This window comes from Nansenia antarctica (genome assembly GCF_963989245.1).
Source record: "Nansenia antarctica genome assembly, chromosome: 10".
Lineage (NCBI taxonomy): Eukaryota > Metazoa > Chordata > Actinopteri > Argentiniformes > Microstomatidae > Nansenia > Nansenia antarctica.
Genome location: NC_137680.1, coordinates 15,170,401 through 15,198,400, shown reverse-complemented (window position 1 = coordinate 15,198,400; position 28,000 = coordinate 15,170,401). Strand labels below are relative to the sequence as shown.

Below are 28,000 nucleotides of genomic sequence, written 5' to 3'. Positions count from 1 at the left end.
CTCACGCTGCTTCATCTCTCACAATGGATAACTTAGAGAAGGAACACAGGTCTTCATCTCTCACCATGGATCATTCAGAGAAGGAACACAGGTCCGATGAAGAGGAAGAATCATATGAGGAAGAGGAGGTGGACCCCAGAATTCAGGTCGGTAGAAATAACGGTTCAGTTCGAATTAATACGGATGAACTAATCAATGAATTGACCCGCAGATATCCACGACTACGCAACCCAAGGCATAGGGCAGTTTTAAAATGCCAAGTCAGTATGTCATGGTATCAGTGTTATTTATATGGTTCATATTTGTTTATGATATCAAAATGTGTTGTCTGATGATGGGTTACCTTGATGTGCATATTTTACTGAAGGAACCATGCTGTTCAATGTGACCATAAGAGTTGAGTTATGCCTTCAAACTTTATCATCATTAGCAGCAGTTAATATTGAGATATGTCTCTATTAATATCGTTTTTCTTCACTTAAGTCTGCAACTATGAAGACTATTGATTTATTAACGTTTTTTTTAAATGTTTGTGGGTGGGCTATTTGCAATAACGTATTCAACTAGGCTGTACATTGAATATTATTATTGCTATTTGTATTTGTCCAGTCCACATCGTATCTAGTTGAGTCTGGGGTTCTGGGAAAGCATCCCCTGGTCATGTTGCATAGCTGGTCATTTGGTACTATGGGCTCATGAGTGATTACATCATTGTGTATTTAGCTGTTCAGTTTTGAACTAGGCCACTAGTGACACTCAAATGGACTGTAGCTTTGTTTCTATTTGAAAGGTTATTCCAATACTGTTTTTCATTGTTTTGAGGCCTCAAGAAACTATATTTTGTTCTGAAAATGCCAAGTTAAATAGTTCAACGTCTTGGTCCATTGGGAAAATAACTATGAACTGTAACTGTAACTTGTGGTAAAAAAAACTATTTGAATAATGGTCAAAAACTACATTTGTGTCCAAGTCCAATTCTCAAACCATTATAAATGTCGACTCTTTTGTTTGCTCAAACCAGAGTTATGTGGCCTACCCTCCAAGAAATGTCCCTTCTAAGATTTCAGCCCAGTGTAACACATTCCAGATGTTGCAGACTTCCTTTCCAGATACTGTATTTATTACATTCCTTTCTCTCCCTTCGTCCTCCTTTCTCTTGCTCAACCTTTTCATTCGCCCTCTGTGTTACAGGGTGAACTGGAGAAACTCAACCAATCTACAGATGCCATCAATAGATGTGAGACGGAACTGGAGGTAAGACTGTCAGAAACTCTCCTGCACACACACACACACACACACACACACACACACACACACACACACACACACACACACACACACACACACACACACACACACACACGCACCCACACACACACGTCTATGTCTCCCTCAGTGCTTGTTAACAACAGATAAGACTTCAAATACACTCTGTATCAAATACACTCCCCTCCCAGGTGTACATAAAATGTCATCAAACATCAAGCAACACATTTGACAGCTACTGTCATGACATGAACATCAGATGTCAGTTTTGCGTTGGTGTCTTGATAATAGATGTTAATATTTTCCAGGAGACTTTCTGTGTGTGCAGCTGTGGGCCTTTATATACATATTTACCATTAGACATTGACCTTTTGACTATCCAAGAGGATTCATTCAGGCCAGCAAGGTGGTTGAAGTTTTATAATCCTAACTAAGCCTTTGGATGCTGTTAAATGGCAGTAAAGCAGTGGCGCACATTTTGTCAAAAGGTCATTTCGCTTATACTGTATGAAACGGTAGAAAGGTTAAAGTCTCATATCATTTTAGGTGAACCATTGAGGTCAAGGGAGGAGATTCATTACCTAAATGTTCTAACATCTACTCAATGCTTACTGCATTGGGCCACATAAGTCACTTCAATATTTCAATATATGAACTTGAGGTGTTCTTTTAATATATATATTATTTTCTTTCCAAAAAGAGTTGGAGGACACACACAGCCAATTGTTTGTGTGATGTGGTCTCTCCATGCACAGCTGTCTGGCTATCAGTATCGACAGTGGCTCTAGCGGTGATGTGTGTTCCAAATAGCAGACCAAGACTTTAGCAGTGGAAACATTTCATAACACACAAAAAGACGTCTTCAGTGGGCCGTACCACACCAGTGACGGTATCCAAGAAGGCCAACGACAAATGCAAGGTTCAATATAAGCCGCATAATGAACGCATGTAATGATGCTCTGATCTCTCAAAACAGTGCTTTGTATTGGGAAAGTCCTGTGGGAATCAGGAGATTTGGCAGAGCCTCTTGTATTGACGGGTAGTGGAGGGGATAGCAGGCCGCTGAGCCCAGTGGGCATATGATCTGACCTCAGACCATTATCTGTGGTGTTTTGTATTGATGGTATCATGTTATATTTGAGACTTGTTTGCTTTTTGTGATTAGTGCCATGTGTATACGATTTCACTAGGTCATTCAATACACAACAAGTATTCATTAAATACGTACAAACAATAAGAGCCATCTCTGATACTTTTACATTACATATCAGTAGGATCTAACTGAGGTTCATAGAACTGTATGCAGTGTGATATCCTTTACTTTCATGGAAGTGAGAGGGATTAGTATGATTTCTTTTTTTGAATTCTTTGAGGTGAACTTGCAGCTGAGGCGAAGTGCGTCACAGTTAGACTCTGAGGTGTAAAGGGACGGAGGGACCGCACTGCAGAGAGAGAGAGAGAGAGAGAGAGAGAGAGAGAGAGAGAGAGAGAGAGAGAGAGAGAGAGAGAGAGAGAGAGAGAGAGAGAGAGAGAGAGAGAGAGAGAGAGAGAGAGAGAGAGAGAGAGAGAGAGAGAGAGAGAGAGAGAGAGAGAGAGAGAGAGAGAGAGAGAGAGAGAGAGAGAGAGAGAGAGAGAGAAAAATCTCTATCAGGACTTACAAATGGATAGATGACAAACTCATTAGTGATGAATGGGAAGAAGTGAGTGCTATGAAAGCTGTAGCAACAGCTGGTGGCCAGTTATTCTGCAATTGCTCCAGATTGTCCATTGATCATCATCCAGCTAGTTTCTCTAATTATAGGTATGGTTTACCATCCAGGAATGCACAATGTTCATACTCTGCAATTTCCTCTTATTGGTTCAAGACTTAAGATGCCAAAATAATGCATGAAATTGCATGGTGCCTCCCTCACAGTGGCCTCATGTTGTGGAGGACATTGAAAGTTCATGGAAGGGCTTGTTTTTCTCACTGGGAGAACAGATATCTGGTAAGCACTTCTGCTCTTTAGAATTCCAGACTGATATCGTACAGTAAACACACATGTTGGCCTAGCAACAGGCTAGAAGGTCCACTAACAATGCAGCCTCAAAGCCATATAAAATAATTTTATTTTTTACATTTTAATAATTCCATGAGCGCTAATTTTGAGGAATGTCTAATCAAACTGTAGTGCTGTTCCAATGATTTCTAAATCAATAATCAAGACACAAACAAACAAAGCTCGGATCTACATGGTCTTGGTCTGTGTTACACGCTTATGTTATAGAGCCCTACAGACAACGTGTGATCATTGTTGAGGCACCGGCCACAAAGAGGTCCAAAGGGAACCTGGTAGGTAAGCCCATTGAGAAGATGGGTTGAGACATTACCATATTACTTACACCCCGGTCTCCTCAGATCTGGGATCTGTTCCACAGAAGGAAGGCCAAGAGGTTGAGGCTAAACTGAGGCATTTGTACTTGCATGCAGATTGTAGAACACTCGGATTGGTATTTGGTATGGTTTGGTATTTTCCTGACCAGGGTCATAATTATCTACAGTCTTTTTAAAATGTGACAGCCTTTCAAAGGCTGACAACATGGCATCCCTTCCTCAGCCCACATTTTCCACACTGATATCTCTAGAATTGGATTTGCATTCTTCTATTTGTTTTTGCCATGCTTATATTTGTGTTTATTTGAACTATTTATCATGATGTCAATATGTTGACGGCGTCACGCATGGCTCGTACCAATAAATGGTTTAATGTGAATGTTTTGGCCTGGGTTGGATTATGTTAGATAGAGGTGAATGTAGGCAGGGTATTAACTTGATTATCTGCATCCTTTTCCAGGGGCTTTTCGACCATTTTAAATGGATTTATGAGCCCTAACAGTAGATGTGATTGTGCACCTCACAAACGGCCTGTTGACTCTGCCTGTTGACTGCCTTTGGCGAAGTGCTGCTTTTCAGAGGGCTTCGTTAATTGCTTATTTTCTTTTCTCTGAAGGCTGCTTCGACGAAACTCCCCCTCTTAACTCGATCAAAAAACGAATGTCATTTTAGGACACTGAGCGTTTTCAAAGAGGTGGAAATTTGGCACAGAACTGTTTTTGGGGGGAAAATTCTTAGAAGAGAAGCATCTTAGATTTGTTGATGATGGGATGGAGAGTAGTTATACTTCAGGAACCCAGCGGTCCATATTGATTGAATTGCCATTTAAGAGTGCATGAACAATTGGGTCTTAAGAAATCCTGATGTGTGGTTTAACTCAGAACAGTCAGCCTAAATGTTTAAATCTAGGGTAGCTATTAGACTTTCTAACTATAGCAATGTGTTAATGTGTTGTTTAACTCTCTCTCTCTCTCTTTCTTCAGGATGCCAGACAGAAGTTCCGCTCAGTGTTGATGGAGGCTACCATGAAGCTGGACGAGCTGGTCAAGAAGATTGGCAAGGCAGTAGAGGACTCCAAGCCTTACTGGGAGGCCCGGAGAGTGGCCAGACAGGTGAGACACCACCACCGGTTGCATATGAAGGACAAATAATGGATGGACAAGGTTTCGGGTTGGGCATTGGGCCCGGGTCATATTTGTCTTTGGAATCGTCCAAATGTATCTTTATTTATCAGTCCTGCTTTATTCTAGTAATAGTATGCTATTTGTATGCTATGGGAAATAATTTGGAACAAGGTGATTGTTTTGAAGAATGTTATAATGTAATAAATGACAGGACGTATTTGCCACAGGAGACAGGACCAGAAATTACCTCTGGATTCCGCTTTTCTTCTAACCTTGCCAGACAGATAGAGGCCATGCAGGTTGTTCACCTCATTGTCCCTGGCCACAAACAATATTGCCTGACGGTTCGACACGACAACATCACTCAGTGTTACTACAGCCCAGTTTAAACAGCTCAAGGGGAAGGCAATGGTTCTGCAAAGCTGGGATCTTGGTTCCGTATTCCACAGAGCCTGAGTTATTGTGAGAGCAGAGCCACAGCCACCTGCTCATCTAGATAAGAGCTGCAGCTGTAGACACTCACAGAGGAACCTAGGGGACCAAACCAGGCGTGAAAAGGTTTCACATAAAGGCCAGCGTTTCTTTTCTTCTGTTCGTTTGTTCCCCCCCGGTGCTCTTACGTTCTGCATTGGGGCGTTACAAGACCTTCTCCTCAGTGGTGGATGGAGCGTGGGCATCCTTTATAAGGCTTTTCGAATTTCGACAGTTTGATTTGTCCTTGTTTATATCAGTATCTCCCTGTCCTGTGAGCTCCTACCATTTTGTCTCATACATTCACTGTACTATAGTGTACTGAGGTAAACTATGTATTGGCATGACTGTGTGGTTTTCTGTTCTTTTGTGTCACAAAGTTCTGTTGTTCCTCTTAGTCCAAGTTTGAGGATGTATTGTATTATTTTAGTTACTCTGTCTACCTTTCAGACTTCCTACTGGCCCCATTGTTTCACTCATCAAGGACCCCAATTGAAATAAGCCAGTGGCTTTCTTGGGTTTTTATCCTTTTAGTTGACCTTGTATGTAATATGTACTTTCATGTACCTACTTCTGCAAACCTTCTAATAAAGTTTTCAATCAATCAATCAAAACTCAGGCATAGGTGATACAAGGTACAGTAGGTGGAAGAGGTTGGTTGGGGCCGGGAAGGAGGGAGGCATACAGTACAAGGGTTCAAACAGAGTTCGAGGACAGTACTCTAGGGATTGAGAAGCTCCACTTTTACCCTTGCTCTTCTCCTGAGACAACTGTAGGTTGGCAGGTTGCTTAATTATGTAAGTTAGGAACTTGCTTGTCTATCATACTATGCTGAGCTCTGCTTAAAAAGGTGAGTACATGACCTCCTGGTTTGACTTTGGGGTACAAGACTTGCATACACAGAGGTACTTGATTCAGGTTCATTTAGGACTCTAGTTAACTGGGGCCATATTGGAGCCGTGACAGAGAAAGTTTGACTGTGTCTTCTTTGGCCTTAGCTTTTTAAATCTTGAATGAATGTTTTTTGTTCCTTATTCACTTGAGAGCTGCACACCGACAATGAAACTAGTCGTTGTAATTAATATACTGACGTCGTTTTTCAAAATGCAATACCAACACTTCCCTTCCCTGTTCTCTTTGAAGGTGTAAAAGTCAAGGGCATCTAATCATAGCTAGGCTTCTGATTAGTATGTCTTACAGACTGCAGTGGAATTTTAATGTCATCTCTCGCTCTCTGCAATACATTGCAACACCTCATGATCTCACCTCTTGATCTTAACTCCTGTGCAGGCGCACCCCTCTAGAACTGTCAGGCTCTCTCACAAACTGTTCCTACAGTACAGTGGGTTCTCCTTAGGTACAGGAGAGAAACATCTAGATCTGTGCATTTTGCAGTTCGTCAACTGGTTCAATGTTATGTTCTGACTTGTACAGGCCAGTTATTAAGTTGTTAAGTGCTTTGGTGGATGACAGTGAAATTGAATGGATATTGAGTTTTGGCAAATGGAACGAATTATTAAAAAAAATAAGATTTCCTGATTTCCATGTGTTGTTCTGTCTCCCAAATGGGTGACATACCCCCAAAACACATTTGGGATGATCGGATAGTCTGATAATGTTTGTTTCAGTTAGTGCTTTTTCTGTTGATGGGATGACGTGAATGCCCATTCATTATTGATTTAACTGTTATTTAATCAGAATCTGGTTTCCAGGGAGATGGAAATCTCAAGAGTGGAACTTCAGTTTAGTAGGGACCATAGCCGGGACCTAGGCATGGAAGAAAGCAAGACCCTGTGCTAGCCTTACAATCCCCCCAAAACACACACACACACACACACACGCACACACACACACAAAACATTAATTACCACCACACACACACACACACACACACACACACACACACACACACACACACACACACACACACACACACACACACACACTAATCATCGATTTTAGGTTTGATCCATTACAAAGCAGTCAGAGGGGAGACAGATCAGTGCTCGAGTGCATTGAGGCGTTAAATGGCACTCTAACAATGCTGAGTTAATCAAGCTCAGTCACAACTGGAGGAACCAGTCTCATAACAACAAGCCTGGATTAATTATACATAACATGTCTCTGTCCTCCTCTGTCTCCGTGCGTCTCTACCCATCACTGTCTTCTTCAATGGATGTGCTTGTACACAATGTTGAACTTGAGTCATTGTTTACTTACTGGCTCACTTTTTTCCCCCTCTCTCTTTTTATCCTAATTACAATCTTAATTTCTCTGCATCTCAGTTCCCCTCTACCTCCCACCTCCCCCATCCTTGGTCTCCTTATATCCTTCTCTCTCTCTCTCTCTCTCTCTCTCTCTCTCTCTCTCTCTCTCTCTCTCTCTCTCTCTCTCTCTCTCTCTCTCTCTCTCTCTCTCTCTCTCTCACCACATCATTTGCTGTAGGGGGTCAACATGTACACAGGGAGGGGCAGCACAATGGAAAAAATAGTTTTGACCTTGGCTGTGGAGATATGGGAGATATGGGCCACAACTCACAGCTCAGCATTGTTGCATGACCAAGCAGTGCAGGTTCAGTAAAGTAAGCTGTTCAGTCTTCCTGTAGGTGTTGAGATAGGGGCTGTGTGTCAGTAGTTAATGGGTGACTGACTACACTTGGAAGTAGGTCAGAGCGTCTAGGACAGGAAAGTTTCTTGTGTGTACTAAGGGATCGTTTGAATATACCCCTTCACTCTGACAGCTCACATTTATTAAGTGCTGAGTCTGGGGTTCCGTAGACGTCTGCTGCAGTAACGGGGGCGGGTAGTGTAAAAGTTTCATAGGTTTTTTTTTTTTTTTACTTAATTAAATATCATGCTCCTTTCTCTCTCACTTTGGTTATGAGGACTGTGTGTTGAGGCTGAATACGCTAGTCAGTACCTTAGGCAATCTCAAGGCTTTTCTGCCCAGAACTATATATTTGCATTAAAATTGATTCTATCTTGTGCTTGTGCCCCTCCTCTCTCCTGCATGGCTCGTTACCAACAGTGATTACCACACAGCTGGAGAGGTGCACAGCCGAGGTCGATTCTATGCCCCTCGCTGCTGTCTACCCGCAGTGCGTCTGGAATGGGGGGAGTGAAAGAGGCAGAGAGACGGAGGGGGGAGGGGGGGGGGAGAGAGAGAGAGAGAGAGGGAGGGAGAAAGAGAGGGAGATGACGTCTAGGGGTTCTTCAAAGCGATGCAAACATGGACAACCGTGATTATCTATCTATGAGATTAGTTCTGAAGAGTCATCCGTGATGAGGCCCATAGATTTAACAGATGTGAGGCTTAGCTCTGTTTCGATTGGGGGGAGGGCTAGAGCAAAGCCAGTGACGGGTCCAATCCTTCAGTCCTTGAAAAGATGATCCAGTAGATTGGAGAGGATTTGATGCAGCTGGAACTGACTGTGGGAGAGAGGGAGAGAGAGAGCGCTTCAGTCGATGTATGCGGTTGGTTTCTGGCTCAGATTCAAGGGCAGATGAGAACCAACAACATGGAGATTCATAGAGGCTTTACACACCACAGGGCTGACCCAAACTATCTCTCTTTCAGCAACTATGCCTAAGCAGGCCAGCTCAGCTCGCCTCTGTGGTGTCAATTCCGGCGACCCATGTGGAGGCCAAACTCCCAATTATCCAGCCTTTTCCCCGAAGTGTCCTGAGCCCAGATGGGTTTAAAGCATAGGACTGGTGTAAGCATGCATGAGCTCTGCTATGCTTGTGTTTAATCCACGTGGGGAGTTCACAAGTGCACGTTTCAAGAAAAAGGGTCGAGAAATGGTACTCAGCAAGAGTGTCCTTCATTGCTGCACCTACCCGGTCCCTTTTAATGCACAAAAGCTGCTACTCTGTGGAGTGGGACTGTGTCATTGTGCAATCCTGCAAAGTAAAGACACCATCTGTGCTCTCTCTCTCTCTCTCTCTCTCTCTCTCTCTCTCTCTCTCTCTCTCTCCACCCCCCCCTCCCCTGTGGAGTGAGGTTTTGGCAGTCAGAGCCTACGTGGAGGCTAAGATAGAGGGATCGATGGAGGGATAGAAGAAGCTTAAGAGAGGGAGCAGAGACAAGGCCGTCTCCCTCCTCTTGGCTCCTGAGGTGTGTGTGTGTGTGTGTGTGTGTGTGTGTGTGTGTGTGTGTGCGCGCCTACGGAGCCAGTCTATGGTGTCCTGCGGGTCAGCCCACCACAACCATGCTATCAGGAGAGGACGAGCTGCTGTAAGGGCACTCTTAGCTCTACAATGACTCAATACAAATGTGTATGTGTGTATGTAGACATCTTTTGTTCTGTTTTGAATAATTCAATAAGTGAGTGTGTGTACGCATGTGTGTGCGTGTGGCTTCAACCATGCAATTAGAACCAGCATCTCATGGCACAATGCCGCAAATGCCAGATTGAACAAAAGCTGCTTATGGTCCGATACTCCGAACCTTAACCTACCCACCCCCAATTCTCCAACCCTATTTGGCTAGAAAACTGAGTTAGTGTAACATCGTTAAAGGGTCTGCATTGTGTAAGTGAGGTCACTGAACCACACTTAAGTGACCATGGCATGAGAGCCAAGACAGAGCTGTTTATAGCCAGCAGCAGTGCTTCAGTATGTTAGGATTGAGTTGGAATGGTAATGTCATGTCATGAGTAACCAACCACACTTTGAACTAAGAGGCTTCCCAGCAAGCAAGGAGCTAGCGGGCTGCTATCAGCAATGGTAGCTGGTGTGCAAGCTGCCATTAGACCACCATCTGTAAACCGGCAGCTATGGCGGCTCACCCCTGCCCATCCGATGATGACGGCATCACTCAAGCAGTAGTACGACTTCACACTGCTGCTTCTTGTTTCATTGCACTACTCTGCAAGTAAATAAAAATGCTAGTTTGTTGGCTGCTTAGAAACAACCACTTGTACTTGCCCCCATAATGGAAGGGTTGTTGGCTCGAGCCTACTGTCCTACTGTTTCAACTCAATCTCTATTCTCTCTACTAGGACCTTTCACGTTACAAAGCCCTGTTAGACAACCCTAGTCGTCTATCTGTACAGTATAGTATAGTGGATAGTGTTTGGCTAATCCATGGGAGGGTTCATTTGGGGGTTATGTTATTTGTTGTTGGTGATTGGTTAAAAGTATGCATGAGTGGAGTGATTGGTTAGATAGAAATGGGGGCGGGCTTAATGAGTGTGATCTGAGAGACAGGGGAGAAGGGAGATCAGTTGTATAGAGAGATGGGAGTTGGTAAGTCGAGTTCTGTATGATTGTGTAGTTTGTTAAATCTTTTCTGTTAGTTTGTTCACTGTTGTTTATTTACATGTACTAATATCAATGTATTGTGTTCAGTTTTACAATCTGTTTATTAGAGGAAGAAGGAAATCAAACCGAATTGTGTCAGTCTCATCATTTCACCCGTACTGCCGGAGGAAGCAGAAAATTCACCATTCAGCTAACTAGAGGGAGAGCTGAACAATTGTAAAACACCCGCTGACGACCGCAGGAGGACGGACCGTCAGTTAGCTAAGGAATACAAGCCCGGTTGGACGCAACAGAAGCTCCGGGAGGACAAGGATCCATTCACCGGAGATAAGAGCAAGCTAAAGCCTGGTCAGGTTAGTGATGCAGCCGCCAGCTGGCAACGGAGCCGCGGCGCCCGCAACTGTAGCTAACTAGCCACTTGCTAGCCAGCGTAGCATTAGCAAACTAAGCTAGCGTTAGCCCTGTTGTCGCAATAGCGCACAGGCACGCGGTAGAGCTTATAGCACTCAAAGCTACAGCTAGCTAGGCCGGCAACGGAGCCGTGGCACCCGCAACTGTAGCTAGCTAGCCACTTGCTAGCTAGCGGAGCATTAGCCAACTAAGCTAGCGTTAGCCCTGTTGTCGCAATAGCGCACAGGCACGCGGTAGAGCTTATAGCACTCAAAGCTACAGCTAGCTAGGCAGGCAAGGAGTGAAACAATCCACGGCTAGCTTCAACTGGTTAACCCAACTGCAAGAATCCACAGCCAGCTAGGCTAACCTACAAGACCCACCAAGAAAGGAATTGCGAGCTAATAGCAGCTACCCAGAGAGCTACCCACACCCAGCACTCTTCTCTGTGACTCTATTGACTGTTTGCATTAAAATAGGTTTGTGTGTACCTGGGTATTAAGTCGTCGGGGGGAGGAAAATCCTCTCCCACTTTATTATTTTATTTTAGCAGTATCCCTGGGATGACCCCACGGTGAACCTGGTTCCGCTGCCGAAGACTAGTTAAGGAAGTGCAGGGACCAGCGCAAATCAGCTCAGGGAGTCAGAGAGGGCTGAAGATATAAGATAGAAAGACGAAACAGGTACACACAAGTTATTTCTGAGTCACAGGCAGAATGGAGGCACTAAGGACCGAAAGGGAAAAGTTGGCAGTCACTTTTGAGAGAGGATACCGCCACATCATCAGGTCAGTGGCATTGATGGGCGAAGATGACATGAAACGCGAGTGGATAGCGCTCCTATCAAACGCGAAAGACCTAAACTCTGCAGACGACAATTATGAGGAAGGTTTGCAGGCCAAAGCAAGTCAGGAACCTGAGACAGGTAACAGTCAGCTTCTTCAAGACATCACCAAGGCCGCTGAGGAGAGAGCTCAGAAGGTTGAACAGGTCGGTCACGTTTTAAAGGCCAACATGTGGACAAGGTTCGCGGGGGTCGAACTTTCATCCACAATTAGACGAGCAGAAAGGAGTCACGAAGGCGTGAAGAGGATCAGTCTGGAGGGGGCAACCCACGACGTTTGTAGAGAACGAAGCACACTCACAGAGAGCCTCATCATCAAAGCGCGAAGTCTGCTATCAAGCTGGGGGGAGTGGATCCCTGTAGTTGAGGCGTGCAACACGAGAAAGTCACTAGAGGAGCTGGAGGACAAAATGGATGAACTTTGGGAAACGTTTGTGACTGAATTTGGAAGAGTTGAGAAGGAGAATACTGACAAAATGGCCGACAAGGCCGCCGCAGCAAAGCAAATGGCCACCGACGCTCTCGCCGAAGATGAGAGGAAAAGGGCCGACGTTCTCGCCGAAGATGAGAGGAAAAGGGCCGACGTTCTCGCCGAAGAAGAGGCCAAAGATCGAGCGACGAATAGAGAAAGGGCCGACGCTCTCGCCGAAGATGAGAGGAAAAGGGCCGACGTTCTCGCCGAAGATGAGAGGAAAAGGGCCGACGTTCTCGCCGAAGAAGAGGCCAAAGATCGAGCGACGAATAGAGAAAGGGCCGACGCTCTCGCCGAAGAAGAGGCCAAAGATCGAGCGACAAATAGAGAAAATAAAGAAGCCATTGCCAAGCTGGAAAGGAAAGCCGCTGAGGCAAGACTGAAGTCAGCTGATAGCGTGGCCGAGTTTGAGAAGGAGACAGCGAAGGTGAAATTGGGGGCCGAAGAAGAGATCGCTGAGGCAAGGCAGAAGGCGGCCGTGATTGAGTTGAAGGCAGCAGAAATAGCCGCTCAAGAGCGCGCCAAACTACTGGAGGCTCAGCGGGAAGCATGGGAACAAGCCCGGGAGGCAGGGCTGGAGAGCGCCACATATGGAGGCAACCGCACTAGAGCCAAGATCAAACTCCCTCCAACAAGGCTGCCCGTGTTCAGCGGGTGTATGAGAGATTTTCATCGCTGGCGGAAAGATTGGGAAAGCCTGCAGCGGCAGGGAGACCCATCGGGGTCGCCAGAGGTGAAGAAACTCCACCTCCTCGAGAGCATAGACCGAAAGGTTTTCGAGGAGCTCAAACTCTCGAGCTACCGCTCAGCGGAGGACGTATTCAAAGCCTTGGAGAATCGGTTTGGAGACAAGGCAACCATCGCGCTGCAAATTATTGAGGAATTGGAAAGAATACCAGCGGTAAAAGGAAACCAGCCGAGGAAAGCGATCGACCTTATTCAGGCAGTGGAAAGAGCCCTCATGGACCTGACTGACTTAGGAGAAGTGGGCGCTATGAAGAACCCACTTGTAATTAAGGCCATCGAGAGCAAACTGCCAGATCGCGTGCAGGAAGGCTGGTTTACCTTTGTAACCGAACCCGAAAACCAAGTCGCCCCAGACAAGCAATTCGATGCTCTTCTTCTGTTTCTGAAAAGGCAGGAAGTAATCCTCGAAAGGATGGCGCGAATCCGAGGCTCCACAGAAACCTCTGGGGGAACACCGGAGAGGCCAGTCAGATGGGAGAAGAGGGCATTCACGAGGGCCATGGAGAGAGACTCACCGGTAGATGAAGAAGAGGAGGAACATCGAGGTGAAACCAGAGTCACAGGCAGGAACTCGGAAAGAAGAGAAGAGTGTGACATCTGTGGAGGCGATCAGCACGGTGGCAAAATATTCTTCTGCCAAAAGTTCAAGAGTTTCAGTCTGGCAGAGAAACGAGCCATAGTAAGGCAAAGCAAAGCCTGTCAGAAATGTTTGGGCATGCACGGCGCCGACGGGGAGTGTAGTAACCGGTACCTGTGCAGAGTGTGCAAGCGGGATGAAGGAAGGGCAAGTCATCACTACCTTCTGTGTCCCGAGTGGAGTGAGGGAAAGAAGACAGGGCCAGGGTTCGCTGACAAGCAACGAGAATTCCTGGATTCTTTGGGACTCAACCCTGAACAGGAAAGGAGGGCGAACGCATTCACCAGTAAGGCTTCGATGACGCTGAGCACGGGCGCAGAAGGCGGGGGTCTCTTCGCGGAGAATGGGCCAGAGGAACATCCAGTACTAATGATGACATTGATAGTCAAAACAGAAGCAGGAAATGCCCTGGGAACCCTCATAGACCTCGCCTCCGACACAAATTATATCACCAACCGGGCCGCCGATCGTCTCCAACTGGAGCGGAGGCAAGTAACACTGACCGTGCAGGGGGTCGGTGGAATGAAGGTCAGGGTCAAGACTAACAAATACCTGCTAAAGGTCAGGGCGTGGAGCAACAACAGATGGAGTCCCCACGAGATGGTATGCTACGGGCTCGACACAATCGCTCGTGCAGACAAGGTCATCAGTCCAGAGCGACTCTGTAAGTTCTTCCCTGGGGTCGAGAAGGAAGAGCTGGTCCGACCTAAGGAAATCGAGCTCTTGATCAGCCACCGAGAGGGACGACTCGCTCCACGGTGGAGAAGAGGGACGGGAGACTTGGTGCTGTGGGACGGGCCTCTGGGGAAGACCGTGGGAGGAACGCACCCAGACCTGTTTGAAAGTTGGGAAAGATCCGCACACAACTCCCAGACGCACTTTGCGCGTTCTCTGAGAACGGAGGCAGTAAGATTTGAGGAGATCCCCTGCAAGACGCCCAGCGCAAAAGAAGAGGATGGAGACCAGAAGCCGCAAGGTCATGAAAAGACCGGGAGAACAGCTGCAAGCAGCAAAGAGGTCCTCGAGTGGTGGAGCTGGGATAGCATCAGCGCCGCGTGCGAGCCAAAGTGTGGAGGGTGTCGCTGCGGAAATTGTCAGCCGGGCGGGAAAGAGATGACTCTCGCAGAGGAAAAGAAGATCAAAACCTACGCAATTACCCGCGTCAACATCGGGGACAAGCCAGCCGGATGCATCGCCCAGCTGGCCATGAGGAAGACGGCAAGGCTGCCAGAGGTCGCCCACCTAAAAGAAGAGCGGAGAGCGCTTGAGGAGGACACCTATGTAGACGACATTCTAGCGTCTCATGGCGACAGGAGAGAGCTGAGGAGCATCACGGAGGGAATCGAGAGGACGCTCAACACTGGAGGTTTCGCTCCGGAACCACGGATCCAGTCGGGTCAAAGTGGGAGGAGCAAAGAGGGCCAGCCTGCAGAAACGAGGGCCAATGTGGAGCCAGAGTCAGAGGTGTTGGTGCTGGCTGATCAGCTGAGCGAGGAAACATCCAGGGGAGTGGCTGTAAGTGCTCGAGACAGCGTGAGCATGCTGCAACGGAAAGCGTTCACTGCAACTGTAAAACGCGCTCAGGCGAGGAAGGGGCTGGACCCGAAATGCGCCATTGAGGAGGAAGCAAATGCAAAGGGGACATCCACACCGGTTGGGAGTTCCAGGGACCTCGAGCATGAGAGGGAGAGGCTTTGGGGCGCTGCTCTCATGGACCTGATTGAGCCAGAACGCTTCAGTAAAATAGGCAGGCTCATTCGGGTAGTTGGGTGGGTCCGGCGAGCTGTTAGGCAGTGGTTGTTTTGCAGGAGGGCTCCAGAAGACGCAAAGTGGGAGGCTACTCGCCTGTGGGAGACAAGAAGCGGAGTTAGCCTCGGCGTCCAGGAAGAAGTGGGACGGTTTTGGCGACAGTGGAGTCAACTAGCTGGGCCCGGACTTCTCATCCGCACCAAGTGGCACAGAGAAGCCCGAAATGTGGCCGTGGGAGACGTGGTCTGGTTGGCTGACCAAAATGCCCTAAGGGGGCAATTCCGCCTGGGGCGGGTGGTGGAAGCGAGGCCGGACGAAAAGGGGTTGGTTCGGGACGTAAGAGTGAGGGCTTGCCTAAGCCAGCCTGCTCTAGGAGTGGGGGCTTCAGGACGAAGAAGGAGCGAAGGCCGCGATCTCTTCCCAACGCTCGACCGAGACGTCAGGCGGGTGGTCGTGCTGTTTCCAGTGGAGGAGCAGTAAAAATTACTGTATTGAAGAGAGGGAAAGTTGTGGTCCATTTAGTTATAAAGGACCAATGGACCAAGTGGGAGGTGTTTGGCTAATCCATGGGAGGGTTCATTTGGGGGTTATGTTATTTGTTGTTGGTGATTGGTTAAAAGTATGCATGAGTGGAGTGATTGGTTAGATAGAAATGGGGGCGGGCTTAATGAGTGTGATCTGAGAGACAGGGGAGAAGGGAGATCAGTTGTATAGAGAGATGGGAGTTGGTAAGTCGAGTTCTGTATGATTGTGTAGTTTGTTAAATCTTTTCTGTTAGTTTGTTCACTGTTGTTTATTTACATGTACTAATATCAATGTATTGTGTTCAGTTTTACAATCTGTTTATTAGAGGAAGAAGGAAATCAAACCGAATTGTGTCAGTCTCATCATTTCACCCGTACTGCCGGAGGAAGCAGAAAATTCACCATTCAGCTAACTAGAGGGAGAGCTGAACAGATAGTGTACATAGCCTTTATTTATGTAAACCAGCTCCTTTCCTTCTTGTGTTTTTTTTTCTTTTTTTTTCTTTCCTAGCACCAGGGGAGCCACCCCTCCTAAATTTCGTTGTTTGGTACCTGTACTATAGCAATGACAATAAAGACCATTCATTCATTCATAGAACTTTTCACTTGACCTGAGAGCTAATTTAATGACTAGTAGCTGTAATATATTAAATCAAATGGGGCCTATCTAGGTTCAGACCATCAAAAAGGATGAATTTGAGGGTGGGCAGTCATGGGCAGTCATAGAGACTTCACCAGAATTCACTGCTGGGTCCTTGATGGAAATGTCGGGCAGTCACAATTTGTTTGTGTCTCGCACAGAGAAACTGAGTCTCAATTGGGATGCAATTAGGACCGAGGCAAGTGAAGCGTGACTGTTCAAAGAAAAAAAGAATAAGGAGGGACTGACATGTTTACGGTTTTAAATAGTTGACCTCCAAATTAAAGGCCCTTTTGATCTAATCTTGCTCCCCTTTCTCAAAGATTAATTGTCCGGCTTAATTGAGAGTGTCGATTAAATCAGTTAATTCCCCTAGAAAAAATAGCTGTGTGTGTCTTTGAAAGCTGATCCTTTTTCCCACGCTAATGATACGCTGAGAAACCGGTGAGCCGGAAAACTTTCTTTTAAAGTTGTGTGGCATGTCTTGTTTTTTGTCTCACTTGTGCTGTGTAGATTAGAGGAGAGCTTATTTGCTTTAAACTTACATACTTTTGGCCTACTGATTTAAAATATGAACGTGTGAAGTATGAGGTGTGTGTGTGTGTGTGTGTGTGTGCCTTAAAGACATAGAGATAGTACTCTAGTCTACAACATTGTTTTCATGCTTCAATACAGCACTGTACATGCCAATGTACTGAGACTAGAGTTGTCCTCTCTGTCTGTCGTCTTTTAGACAGGCCTGTATTGAATGTTGTCCTCTCTCTGGTTATGGTTCCTACTGTGTTAGATGAGATGTTCATACTGTATGTAGTCGTAGCGAGCTAAAGACAGGAAGTGCTGGGTTACTGAGGAAAAAGATTATGCAGATTTCTCAAAGCACATCACTTGCTTATGCTGACAGAGGGGAATGGAGCTGGAGGGGGAGATGGAGATGGAGAAGACAAGGCTGTCGGTGTTAGAGAACGTGTACAGTTAGTGGCCCACCGTACCTGACGACACTCATTTACATTTTTGGCATTTAGCAGACACCTTCATCCAAAGTGACTTACAACAAATACATTTGTCTAAGTAAGGGAATCATCTATCCACCAGCTCATCTCTTTCCTATAGGCATCAAACACATACAGTTATCATGGCTGGATGATCTCTATAACATGTGGTTGGACTCAAACCTCTCATATGTGCACACCAAGCCTATCCAGTTCTTGTGAAGGTCTGTGAATGTAACATGGCGTTTGAACGAGTCATGTGGTGATGTCAAGGTAGAGGTTGTTTTCCCCAGCTGAGTTGGCATTTGGAAGGCGATGGATAATCAAGTTTCAGGAGTAGACACAAGGGTGGTGTCTGAGAGGGGGATGTCTGGGATGGCAGATTTTGTCTAGTCAAGACAAAGGTGGAGGCTGCATAGCTCATGGGAGGGAGAGGAAATGCTTTTAGTTGAATTATTGTGTGTGTGTGTGTGTGTGTGTGTGTGTGTGTGTGTGTGTGTGTGTGATGCATGTTGTTCATCTTTACAATATGCATGTTGTTCAAGGGGCTTCAAGGGACTCAATGTGTTTCTCTGTTTCAATGTGTCTGCAAAATTGAAAACCCCCTTCAACATCAGATTTTCTTTTTTTTACTTCCTTCCACTGTGAATAATTCACAAGACGCTCCCAGCCTAGATGACATGTGAGCATGGCTACCTTTTAGTTTTTTCTCTTCTACCCAAAGTAGCCTATACACTGTTAAAAGGAAACTCCCTAAACTTTGTCTGAAAACTGTCCGATAAGTGGAAGCGAGTTGGGATTTTGTTTTTAGCAGCTCAGTGCATTTTTATTTCTCCTTGACTCAAGACATTTGAGAAATATCAGCCTCCCTACAGTATACTGTACATTAACACACACACACACACACACACACACACACACACTGTTAAATCACACTCTGTGCAAAAGCTATCGTGGGTCTAAGCAAAGCCTTGAGTCTGTGCTTTACTGGCACCCACAGAGCGGAGAGGAGCTTTAGCGCATTAACGTTAGCTAGAGGTTTTCTGTCACTTGCTATGACTGACAGATTAGTGAGGAAAGTGGAGAAACAGGAAAGGATTAGTTTTTTGCAGCATTTAGCATCTTACACACAGTTACAGAAGGTACCAAGCTTGAGCTTAGTAAGAACTCTCTGAGGACTGAGGAAATAACTATTTTGGAGTTGATCTGCTTCGACATGACCCAGTTGGGCTAAAATATACACCGTCAAGCTAGCAGCAATACTGCTGTACGTTCTTTGTATGTTGTTATGGTTTTACTTCAGAACAGTACATTCAGATTGGGTAGGGAGTAAAGTGTTCAGGCAAAGCTGTCTGTCTGTCACTGATATCTTTGGATAGTGTGTACGGGTACAGGATGTGAAGATGCCTGCAAGAAAACAACACAAGAAAAGATAGCCTTGTCAGCTGTAGTACACGCATGTACGCACACACACCAACTAATGCACACATTAAAGAGGCGGGTATCTGACAAGAAGCCTTGATAAGCTTTGAGTCTTGTTTTTCCAACAGTAGATCTAAGCAGTCCCTCACAGTGAATCAGTGTCAGATGAGACATTGCAGCCACACACAGAGGTTATGTAAACATATGTAACGCCCTTGCTATTAGTTTTCACATTTAAATTGGTCCTCTGATGTCCGAAACATGTTACGCAGCAAGGCTGTTCGCCATCTGTCCATCGTGGGGCAAAAGGACCTTTAGGGACTAGTTGTTAAACAGAGTTGCTATTTTTTCACCCTAGCATGAATCTGAAAAGTGTGTGTGTGTGTGTGTGTGTGTATGCATGCATCCATATGAGTGTGTTGTTGCCTCTTTGGTTCTCAAAACAAAAGTGTTTTATGAAAAAAAAGTTTGTAGCTGTAGAGCAGAAGATATGTTTTCTCCTATGAAAAAGCTGTGCCCGCAGGTATGACCTAGGATTTGGCCCAGTGCGCCGACCAGCTGGCAGTGTAGACAGGGGGTCGACACCAACAGCCAGACATGGCCCAGTTAATATTTCATGGTGACAGAAAGCTTGGCCAGCGGCTGACTGTTGCAGCTTCTCGCGGTGCGTGTCTGGCAGGGTCATTCCCTTAGCTGGAGACCCAGTCTGGGCCTAGTGTTATTGTCTGATCTTGGTGCACATTTGACGGGGTCTCTCTCTACCCGTCCCCCAGGCTCAGCTAGTGGCCCAGTCTGGGCATAGTGTTGTTGTCTGATCTCAGTGCACATTTGACAGGGTCTCTCTCTACCCGTCCCCCAGGCTCAGCTAGAGGCCCAGCGGGCCACCCAGGACTTCCAGAGGGCTACGGAGGTGCTGCGTGCGGCCAAGGAGACCATCTCGCTGGCAGAGCAGAGGCTGCTGGAGGAGGACAACAGGCAGTTTGATTCAGCTTGGCAGGAGATGCTCAACCACGCCACTCAGAGGGTGAGTACAGTACTATTCCAGCATGGGTAGATGAGGCAAGGTTGGCATTAGTGCAGCAATGTGTCTATCTACCTAGGTTAAAAAAAAAATATTATTCATCTTGTGTTTTGAAAACTATTCATGCGAAGAACATATTTTAGGCCTGCTGACAGTATAACTACCGTACATGCTTTTTATATCCATTAAGACAGAGTACACATTTCAGAGGCAACTTATCATTTGATCTTGAAAGAAGTACATAAGTGTTTTTGTATAAATAAGCATGGAACTATAATAGTACACCCGCCAATCAACTAAAACGAGACGAGCATTATTCATGCATCAGCTTCAGGACTTAAGCCTGATTGGTCGTTGCAGGTGATGGAGGCGGAGCAGACAAAGACGAGGAGTGAGCTGGTGCACAAGGAGACGGCAGCCAAATACAGCGCAGCCATCGGCCGCATGAAACAGCTGGAGAAGAAACTGAAACGCACCATCAACAAGTCCAAGTGAGTACCGTAGGATGACCGTAAGCGTGACCGTGACCTGACCGCACCGCAGCACCTGACTGACTGTATAGTCGTGTGAAGGCACGGTCAAAGGACTTCGATAAGTCTAAGTGAGTCCTATACAGTTGTGGCTGAACATGACAGCAACCAGCGGTTTAAGAAAAACTTAAGTAAACAAAGTAAAATGAAGTAATTATGAGATTAGCTTATCGTAAAGTTTCAAATACAGTTTTTCAACCCATCCTGCAAGGGGAAAAACAAAACCCTACCCCCCCCCCCCCCAAAAAAAAGTAGACGGAGGCCTTTGCTTGGTAGGGGGGTGTAGACTGTAGGCAACAGATCTGTAATCACTCAGCTGTAAGTCAGCATAGTTGGAACCTGTCCAGTCCTCCATCGCCATAAAGAAGAGGAGATGAACAGAGACGCCATTTGAGAGTATTGGGATGTAGTTTGTGTGCTAGCTCTGTGTTGCCTCAGCCTTGCCTAATCCTTTATCCATAGTTAGCTCATCCAAAGCGCGTGCCGCCTACCCTACCCCTGCTCAGCCTGTTGCCTTGGTGATATGTACAGTTTACATTTTTTTAAATGTTGTTTTCATTGGCTCTAATCTTTTTCTTTTTTTTCTTTCTCTCCTTTTTTTCCTTTGATCTCTCCTACAGACCTTACTTTGAACTGAAGGCGAAGTATTACCTACAGCTCGAGGTACGTGAGGTTGTAACTTACCTGCTTTTATGGACCTTTTAAGGGCTCTATTTACTCTTACTCTTTACTCTCACTCTGTTTACTCAGTTTCGCTGATTCATTTTTACTGATGTGACCTTGGTCAACAACCTTTGGTCATGTGCGTGTCCTTCACGTCTAACTGATGGATATAGTGTGTGTCTGTTTTGCTGTTTAATATGCCTTACATGTAGCTAGTGAAGGTGTGTGTTTGTGTTTGTGTGTGTGTGCGCGTGTGTGCGTGTGTGTGTGTGTGTGTGTGTGTGTGTGTGCGCGTGTGCGTGCGTGCGCGTGCTTGCATGCGTGTGTGCATGTGTCTGTCTCTCTCTCCATCCTTTCCTGTGCATGTACAGCAGATGATAACAACTCTGTCTGTATAATGTCTCCCTCTGTAGCATCTGAAGAGGAATGTGGATGATCTGCAGGCCAAACTGAGCCAGGCTAAAGGGGAGTACAAGACTGCGCTCAAGAACCTGGAGTTGATCTCCGACGAGATCCATCAACGCCGGCGCAACTCCGCCATGGGCCCCCGGGGGCGGGGCGTGGGCGCCGAGGGCGACAACGTCGCCGGTGATGACATCACCAGCTTCAAGATGGAGTCAGACGGCATCTCAAGTGAGTGTAACCGCTTCTCCAGATTCTGCTGTATGTCAACTTGGGTTGTAAGGAGATATTGACCCCAGGAAGAGTAACTGTTGTCATCCATTGTAACAGCTTATGGGGATAAACAAATGTAGTCTAATACAAAATGTGCATAAATATTTAAATACACATTTTATAAACTCAAGGAAAAAGGTTCTGGACGGCAACTAGACCCCACAGCAACACAGTATATACAGAAACACATGACAAGGAAACCATAATTGCAAGTAGCACCACCAGGAACCTGATTGAGCAAACAATCACCTAATTGTCTAGCCCCTCCCCTTTTGGCCAGGTGGCTCTACTCCATTATGTTTGCCTTGTCATGTGATCACTGTGTTGGTATATCGCGTTGTAATCTTGTGACATCATGCTTTGATGAAGGAGCTTGCTCTGAAATGTGTCAGCAAATTGAACATCTTTAATCAAGTTATAGTCCAGAACCTCTTTTCTTGAGAAATACTTAATATTTCATGGACTGAGCACCCCCTTGATTTCTCTCTTTAAAAATAAATAAATAAAAAATCACAGGAGAAGTAATGGGGAAAAAACCCTGTAATTCTTCCTTCTTCTAGCATTATGACTGCCAATGGCTACTGCTATGTAGAGCGTGGTGTATACAGATGTATAAATAGATGCTATACAGGGATTAAAGTTCTCCGTCGCTACGACGGATTTCCGTCAATTTTTTCCAAGTCGCGACGGATTTCCGTCAATTGGCTACATATGTCCAGTGTACTAGAACCACTCTACTACGGAGTGTTTGTCCGTGAATAACACCGGCTATGCCCCGGGGTAGAAACACAAGACTATGGCTGGATAAGGTCTACAGGTCTCCACGGTCATTTTAAGCCGTCAACCAGCCCGCTACGACCACGGGAAGTCATGTTAAAAGTGAAGTTACTTCTGTTAAACTGGCGCTAAGCTAACATCGCTAGTCGCTAACTCCCTCCTGGCCTTAAAGAGACAAGCGCCCTTTTCTCATCTCAATCTCAAAGAGCTTCATTAGCTCACCACATCTACACATTTGGTCCCACACACTCCAGATTTGAACCCAAGGTTCTACCCAGGGTTAGTTACCCCTGGTAGAAAGCCCTTTGCTCTCAGACCTTCAGAACCCATTGAAAGTAGTGGAGGTACTCCAGAAGTCCAAATGCATCTCTAACCCTAGGAAACCCTAGGAAGCCCTAACCCTAATGGCATGAAAATGCAACATGTTGTACTCCCTGTACCCCTGTACGTGTGAGAACATGTCTTTTTACACTAGGCACTTCACATCAAGCATTAGAGCTCCCTACAGGTTCCCGCTAGCTCGCGTGCAAGGCCTCCCAGGAATGGCCTAGGACTCTGAAAGTTGATTTGGTACAATGTAGGGATACAATCAAGGAGTGTGTAGAGTTTGGTGACTGTGACTCTTTCCATGCCCGTTCCCTGGGCCCAAACGTACGCCAGCAGCAGCCACCCACTTTAATGAAGGCTTTTCCGGCCTAGTGGTTAAAAGAAGGTTAAAGGACTTTAGCTCAGCAACCACAAGTGCCACAGACACGGTTCAGATATTTTACGAATCGGCTCGGCCCCACCGACAGGCCACACCCACTTTCATACAAGCCACTCCCCCTAATTGTCTAAGCCACACCCATTATCTGATTATTTGTATGTCAGAGTCAACCCTTGCAATAAGTATCAATTTTATTTCATGAATTGAAAACAGCATTGATATCACATAAATCAGAATCAGAATCAGAAGACTTTTATTGCCATGACATGTAAACATGTTAGGAATTTGGTTTGGAACAATGGAGCACGGTTTACAGCAGGACAGGTGCAAGACAGTGCAAACCAACATCGAAGTGCAAGAGTCATAATTAATATAAATATAAAGTGCAGAGATCAAGTGTTCAAGTGTTCATATCCAGACAGTCCAGTGGGGGTGGAGGGAGGGTAGATAGATAGATAGGGGGTCAGGTCAGGGGGGGGGGGGGGGCAGCGGCATTTAGGAGCCGGATGGCTGTGGGGAAAAAGCTGTTTGTATGTTGGGCCTTCACAGTTTTTAGGGACCGCACCCTCCTGCCTGAGGGGAGCGGGGCGAAGAGACCGTGTCCTGGGTGTGCGGGGTCAGCCATGATCTTCCTGGCCCTCCCCAAAGCCCTACTTTTAAACAGGGCCTCAAGGGGGGGCAAAGGGCAGCCAATCACCCTCTCCGCCGAGCGTATCACATAAAAGCAAACTGGCAATAGAAAAGCTGTTCAAAAGAATCTTCTTCCCTTAAAACGCTAACGTTATAAAATACAAACATAGTGGAGGTTAAAATGAGAATATGACTTGGCTTGAACACATTTTCAGTCAGGAGATTTTTTTTTGCTTTAATCCCTGTGCTATATTAAAAAGAGGTATGTGCAATGTGCAAAAATATGGTATGTGCAAAGGTAGTATTTGTAAACAGCAGTAGTGCAAAGGATAATTGAGTGTTCACATTGACCAGGGGTGTGTGCAACCAGCAGTAGCGCAAAGGCTTGGTTGTCAACAGTGACCGAGAGGGGATACTGATAGTCAGTGTACCCCATATTGGGGGTGGGGTTGTTCATCAGAGTGTGTGTGTGTGTGTGTGGGGGGGGTTAATATATTACACATCTAACACCTGAGGAGCTGCTTCAGCTCTGGTGCTCCCACATCAAACAGGAATAGTTGATTTGTCAGGTCTTTGATGCCAACCAGTGGTTTGCTCTTGTGGTGATGCATCTGTGAGAGTCCAGGAGTGGACATTTCACCTGTCGCCCTGCCAATGTCCTCAGTTGGAAGCAGATGGTTGGGGAAATCGGAGGAACACACATCAGAATTCATAAATTGAACAAATCTGGCTATACCATATGTTCCAATTGGTCAACCATTCTTTGCATTCTACTATGAATTGCAAATTAAATTGTCAATGAATTGATGGAATTGAAAAGGGAATTTGCCCCAACCCTGGTGCACGATTCTTGCTGCAATGCACTCTTAGGGCATTAGTTCATCCAGACTGCTTTAGATTCCAAAAGCTTTACAGTGGCCCAATTACATTAGTACTAATAGCACTAGTAGTTCATGTCAGATACATAGAGACTCATTCAAGAAATCACTTGAATAAAGAAGGTTGTCTGTGTGCTCTACATAGCTATTCATTATAGAGGAATTCATGGGAGAAAGTTGTTGTTAGTATGATCACTCCAGAGCGACTTTGAGAACTGGTATGGTAGTTTTTGTAAGTGCCAGTACACACACATACATACTGGGGAGGCTGGTGAAGGTAAAAATCGGAGGACAGGTTCATTGTAATGCATGGAATGAGAAATGGTATAAAACACGTGTTTATACTTATTGCTCATTCCTCTCCATTCATTACAATGGGCCCATTCTCATTTCTGCCTCTCCGTACACACACACACACACACACACACACACACACACACACACACACACACACACACACTCTTTCTCTTGTCTGTTTTTCCGACATATTAGTTCTTGAAACCCTTCGTAGGAATCCCTACCTCATTATTGACATAGTAGTGGAGGATTGATGTCTTCAAGGAAAACTAAACACTTTTGAGACTTTAAGATTTAATTGGTCTCCTCTGTGGCTATGGATGGCCTGCTGCAGCACAGGAACATTCCCCCAGCGTAGTCCCATACACAAGTATGTGTGCTTGAAATGGTTGTGACCGTGTCCAAGCAAAGTCAAGCACTCCCCCTGAAGGGGGTATTTGAAAGAAGCTTGTTAATACGATTTGCCCATTTGACACACGTTTCCTTCTTTTGAAGGAAGGCTGCAGTGTCCGTCATTCTTCTAAGTGAGGGAGCTGGTTTACAATATGTTCTGAGCTGTGTTTTTAAAACTGTCATTTCAATATCATGGACTCTTAGTCCTTGCATCCAGAGCTGAATGTCTATGCATTTAACAATGGTCACATTTCCCCAACTCTCAACTTTATCCCCAGACAAGTGGCTGACTAACGATAGACTAGCGATAGGCTATTGCTGAAAAACCAACCAAGGATTGCACCTTTTTAAATCAGTCAAGGCTGGGTTTGAGTATGAGAAACACAGTGTAACTAGGATTGTGGCTGAACTAGGGGCAGAGCAGTCGTGTCACTGATCCACATCCCAGTGTCCTCGGCTGTGGGGCATTGTGGGAGAGCGTTGCCACGGCAACCGCAGTGCCCTACTGTTGGCTGACCCACTCTGATGCCATTGGTTAGGACGCCACTGAGGTTATTGCCGTTGTAAATTGACCCATAAAAAAAAAATGAACGAAATAAAATGAAGGAATGTGCTACATTTGCCTGTTTGGGTTTTAGAAGATACTGTAAAGTGCGTGCTTGTGTGCCTGCGCCCGCAAAAATACAAGGAATGGCAGTGAAGTGAAACGTCAGCCAATTGCTCAGGGGTCAAGGTCATTAACATACCAAAGTGATTTACTACATTTTTATTCTTAGCCGCAATGGAATGTGAATCTTTGTCCCACTCTCTGTATTTTTTATACTGTATGCATTGAAGCATATGGTTCCCAATGGCACAGTGAAGTCAATCTCTCTCTCTCTCTCTCTCTCTCTCTCTCTGCAGTGACATCCATGTCCTTTGAGGACGAGACCTGCAGCAGTGCCATGTCGGAGGAGGACTCAGAGACCCACTCCACCTGCAGCCTCAGCTCCTCCCCCAACAGCCCCCAGGACCTCCTCTCGCCCTGCCCCTTTACCAGTACAGGCTCCTCCCCTTCACCCAGCCCCTCCCCCTCTTCCTCCTCCTCCCCAGCTCCCAACTCACGGCCCTGCAGTCTGGACCTTCCGAGCCCCGTCTCGCTGTCCGACTTCGGCCTCATCTCACCTGTATTGGGCCCACGCAGCGAGTGCAGTGGAGCTTCGTCGCCTGAGTGTGACCTGGAGAGAGGTGTGTGTGTGTGTCTGGAAGGATATTGAGGGTGTTAAAGTTGTGTACATGTATAGGGACATCGAAAAAGAGAAGTAGGAGAGGTGTGTGTGTGTGTGCGCACGTACGTGTGTGCATTCTATGTGCATGCGTCAGTAAGCAAAGGAAGTGAAAGGTAAGAGAGATGGATGGTGTGTGCGTGTCTACTCAGTAAGACATATTATCCTCTGCTACCTTCCTGAATTGCACCTGAGCCATGGAACAGGCCTATTAGTCAAACTGACAGCTAGCCTAGAGCTTGGCTGAGAGCAGGTGTACAGACACAGGCTAGCAGCGCCGCAGGGGGATATATTCCAATCTCCACTTGGTCCCTTGGAGCCTGTGGAATGTTCTAGTCCAGTCGGCCACAATGAAAAACCTCTAGTGGTAGTGAACGGTGTGTGTGTCTGCTTGTTCGTAGTTGGCAACATAGTTTGGATGTGCAAGTATGTGGGGATGTTTTTGAGAGGGTTGAATGTGTGTGTGTGTGTGTGTGTGTGTGTGTGTGTGTGTGTGTGTCCAGCCAGACTATTTGTGTGTTAATGGCAGTTTTAGTGTTTCCCGCTCGACCTTCAGATTTGCTTTGTGTCGACCAACTTGTTTTATAGACACTCACAATTTAGTTTTGTATCGATTTCCACCATGTGTATCATCGCACCCATGAATGCTGTATGTCTCTGTGTGTTTCAGGCGACAGAGCAGAGGGGGCGGAGGGTAACCTGGACAACGCTCTAAACAACAACAGCAGCGCCACCAACACCACTTCTAACACGAACGGCAAGAAGACCACAGGCCTGGAGGGGCGATTCAGCTTCCTGTCTCTCCGGCGGTCGCGCACCGACAGCACCAAGAACGCTGAGCATGACCGCCAAACCCGCTCCCAGACCCCCAACCGCTCCCTGACCACGGTTCTGGTCAATGGGGTGTAAGGAAGAAGGTGTGGGGGTGAGAGTGATGTTACACCATTCCTGATCCAAACACAACCGTATTGAACTACAGTGTGCTACTGTGTGGAGACTAGCTCCCAGTTACACACTCCATTAAGACTGACTCCAGATCAGAGACTATGAACTAAATGGTCAGTGTAGTGACAGTTCCTATGGATCGCGATGAAGGAGCAAGGTCCTAATCGGCGAAAGATGACGTTATGTCACTAGTGCTTCCTGTAGTAAAGGACTCTTGCATACACTGTTTCACCTTTGGGCTTTCACCACTGGCTTGGAGTACCTGATCAACACGGCTGCGTACAGACTGGGCATTAATGTGGTTATGA

General features: G+C 46.2%; 1 protein-coding gene across 1 annotated transcript; it reads left to right on the top strand.

The window, feature by feature from the left end:
• Nucleotides 1-65: 65 nt before the first annotated feature.
• sh3bp5b (SH3-domain binding protein 5b (BTK-associated)) lies at nucleotides 66-27,656 on the top strand (the record flags this gene model as incomplete). Its single annotated transcript, XM_080540113.1, has 9 exons — nucleotides 66-146; nucleotides 1,192-1,254; nucleotides 4,624-4,752; nucleotides 19,772-19,936; nucleotides 20,294-20,424; nucleotides 21,084-21,126; nucleotides 21,540-21,759; nucleotides 26,386-26,709; nucleotides 27,418-27,656. 9 exons carry the CDS (start codon nucleotides 66-68, stop codon nucleotides 27,654-27,656), a joined length of 1,395 nt encoding a protein of 464 aa, XP_080396239.1.
• Between the last annotated feature and the right edge of the window lie 344 nt (nucleotides 27,657-28,000).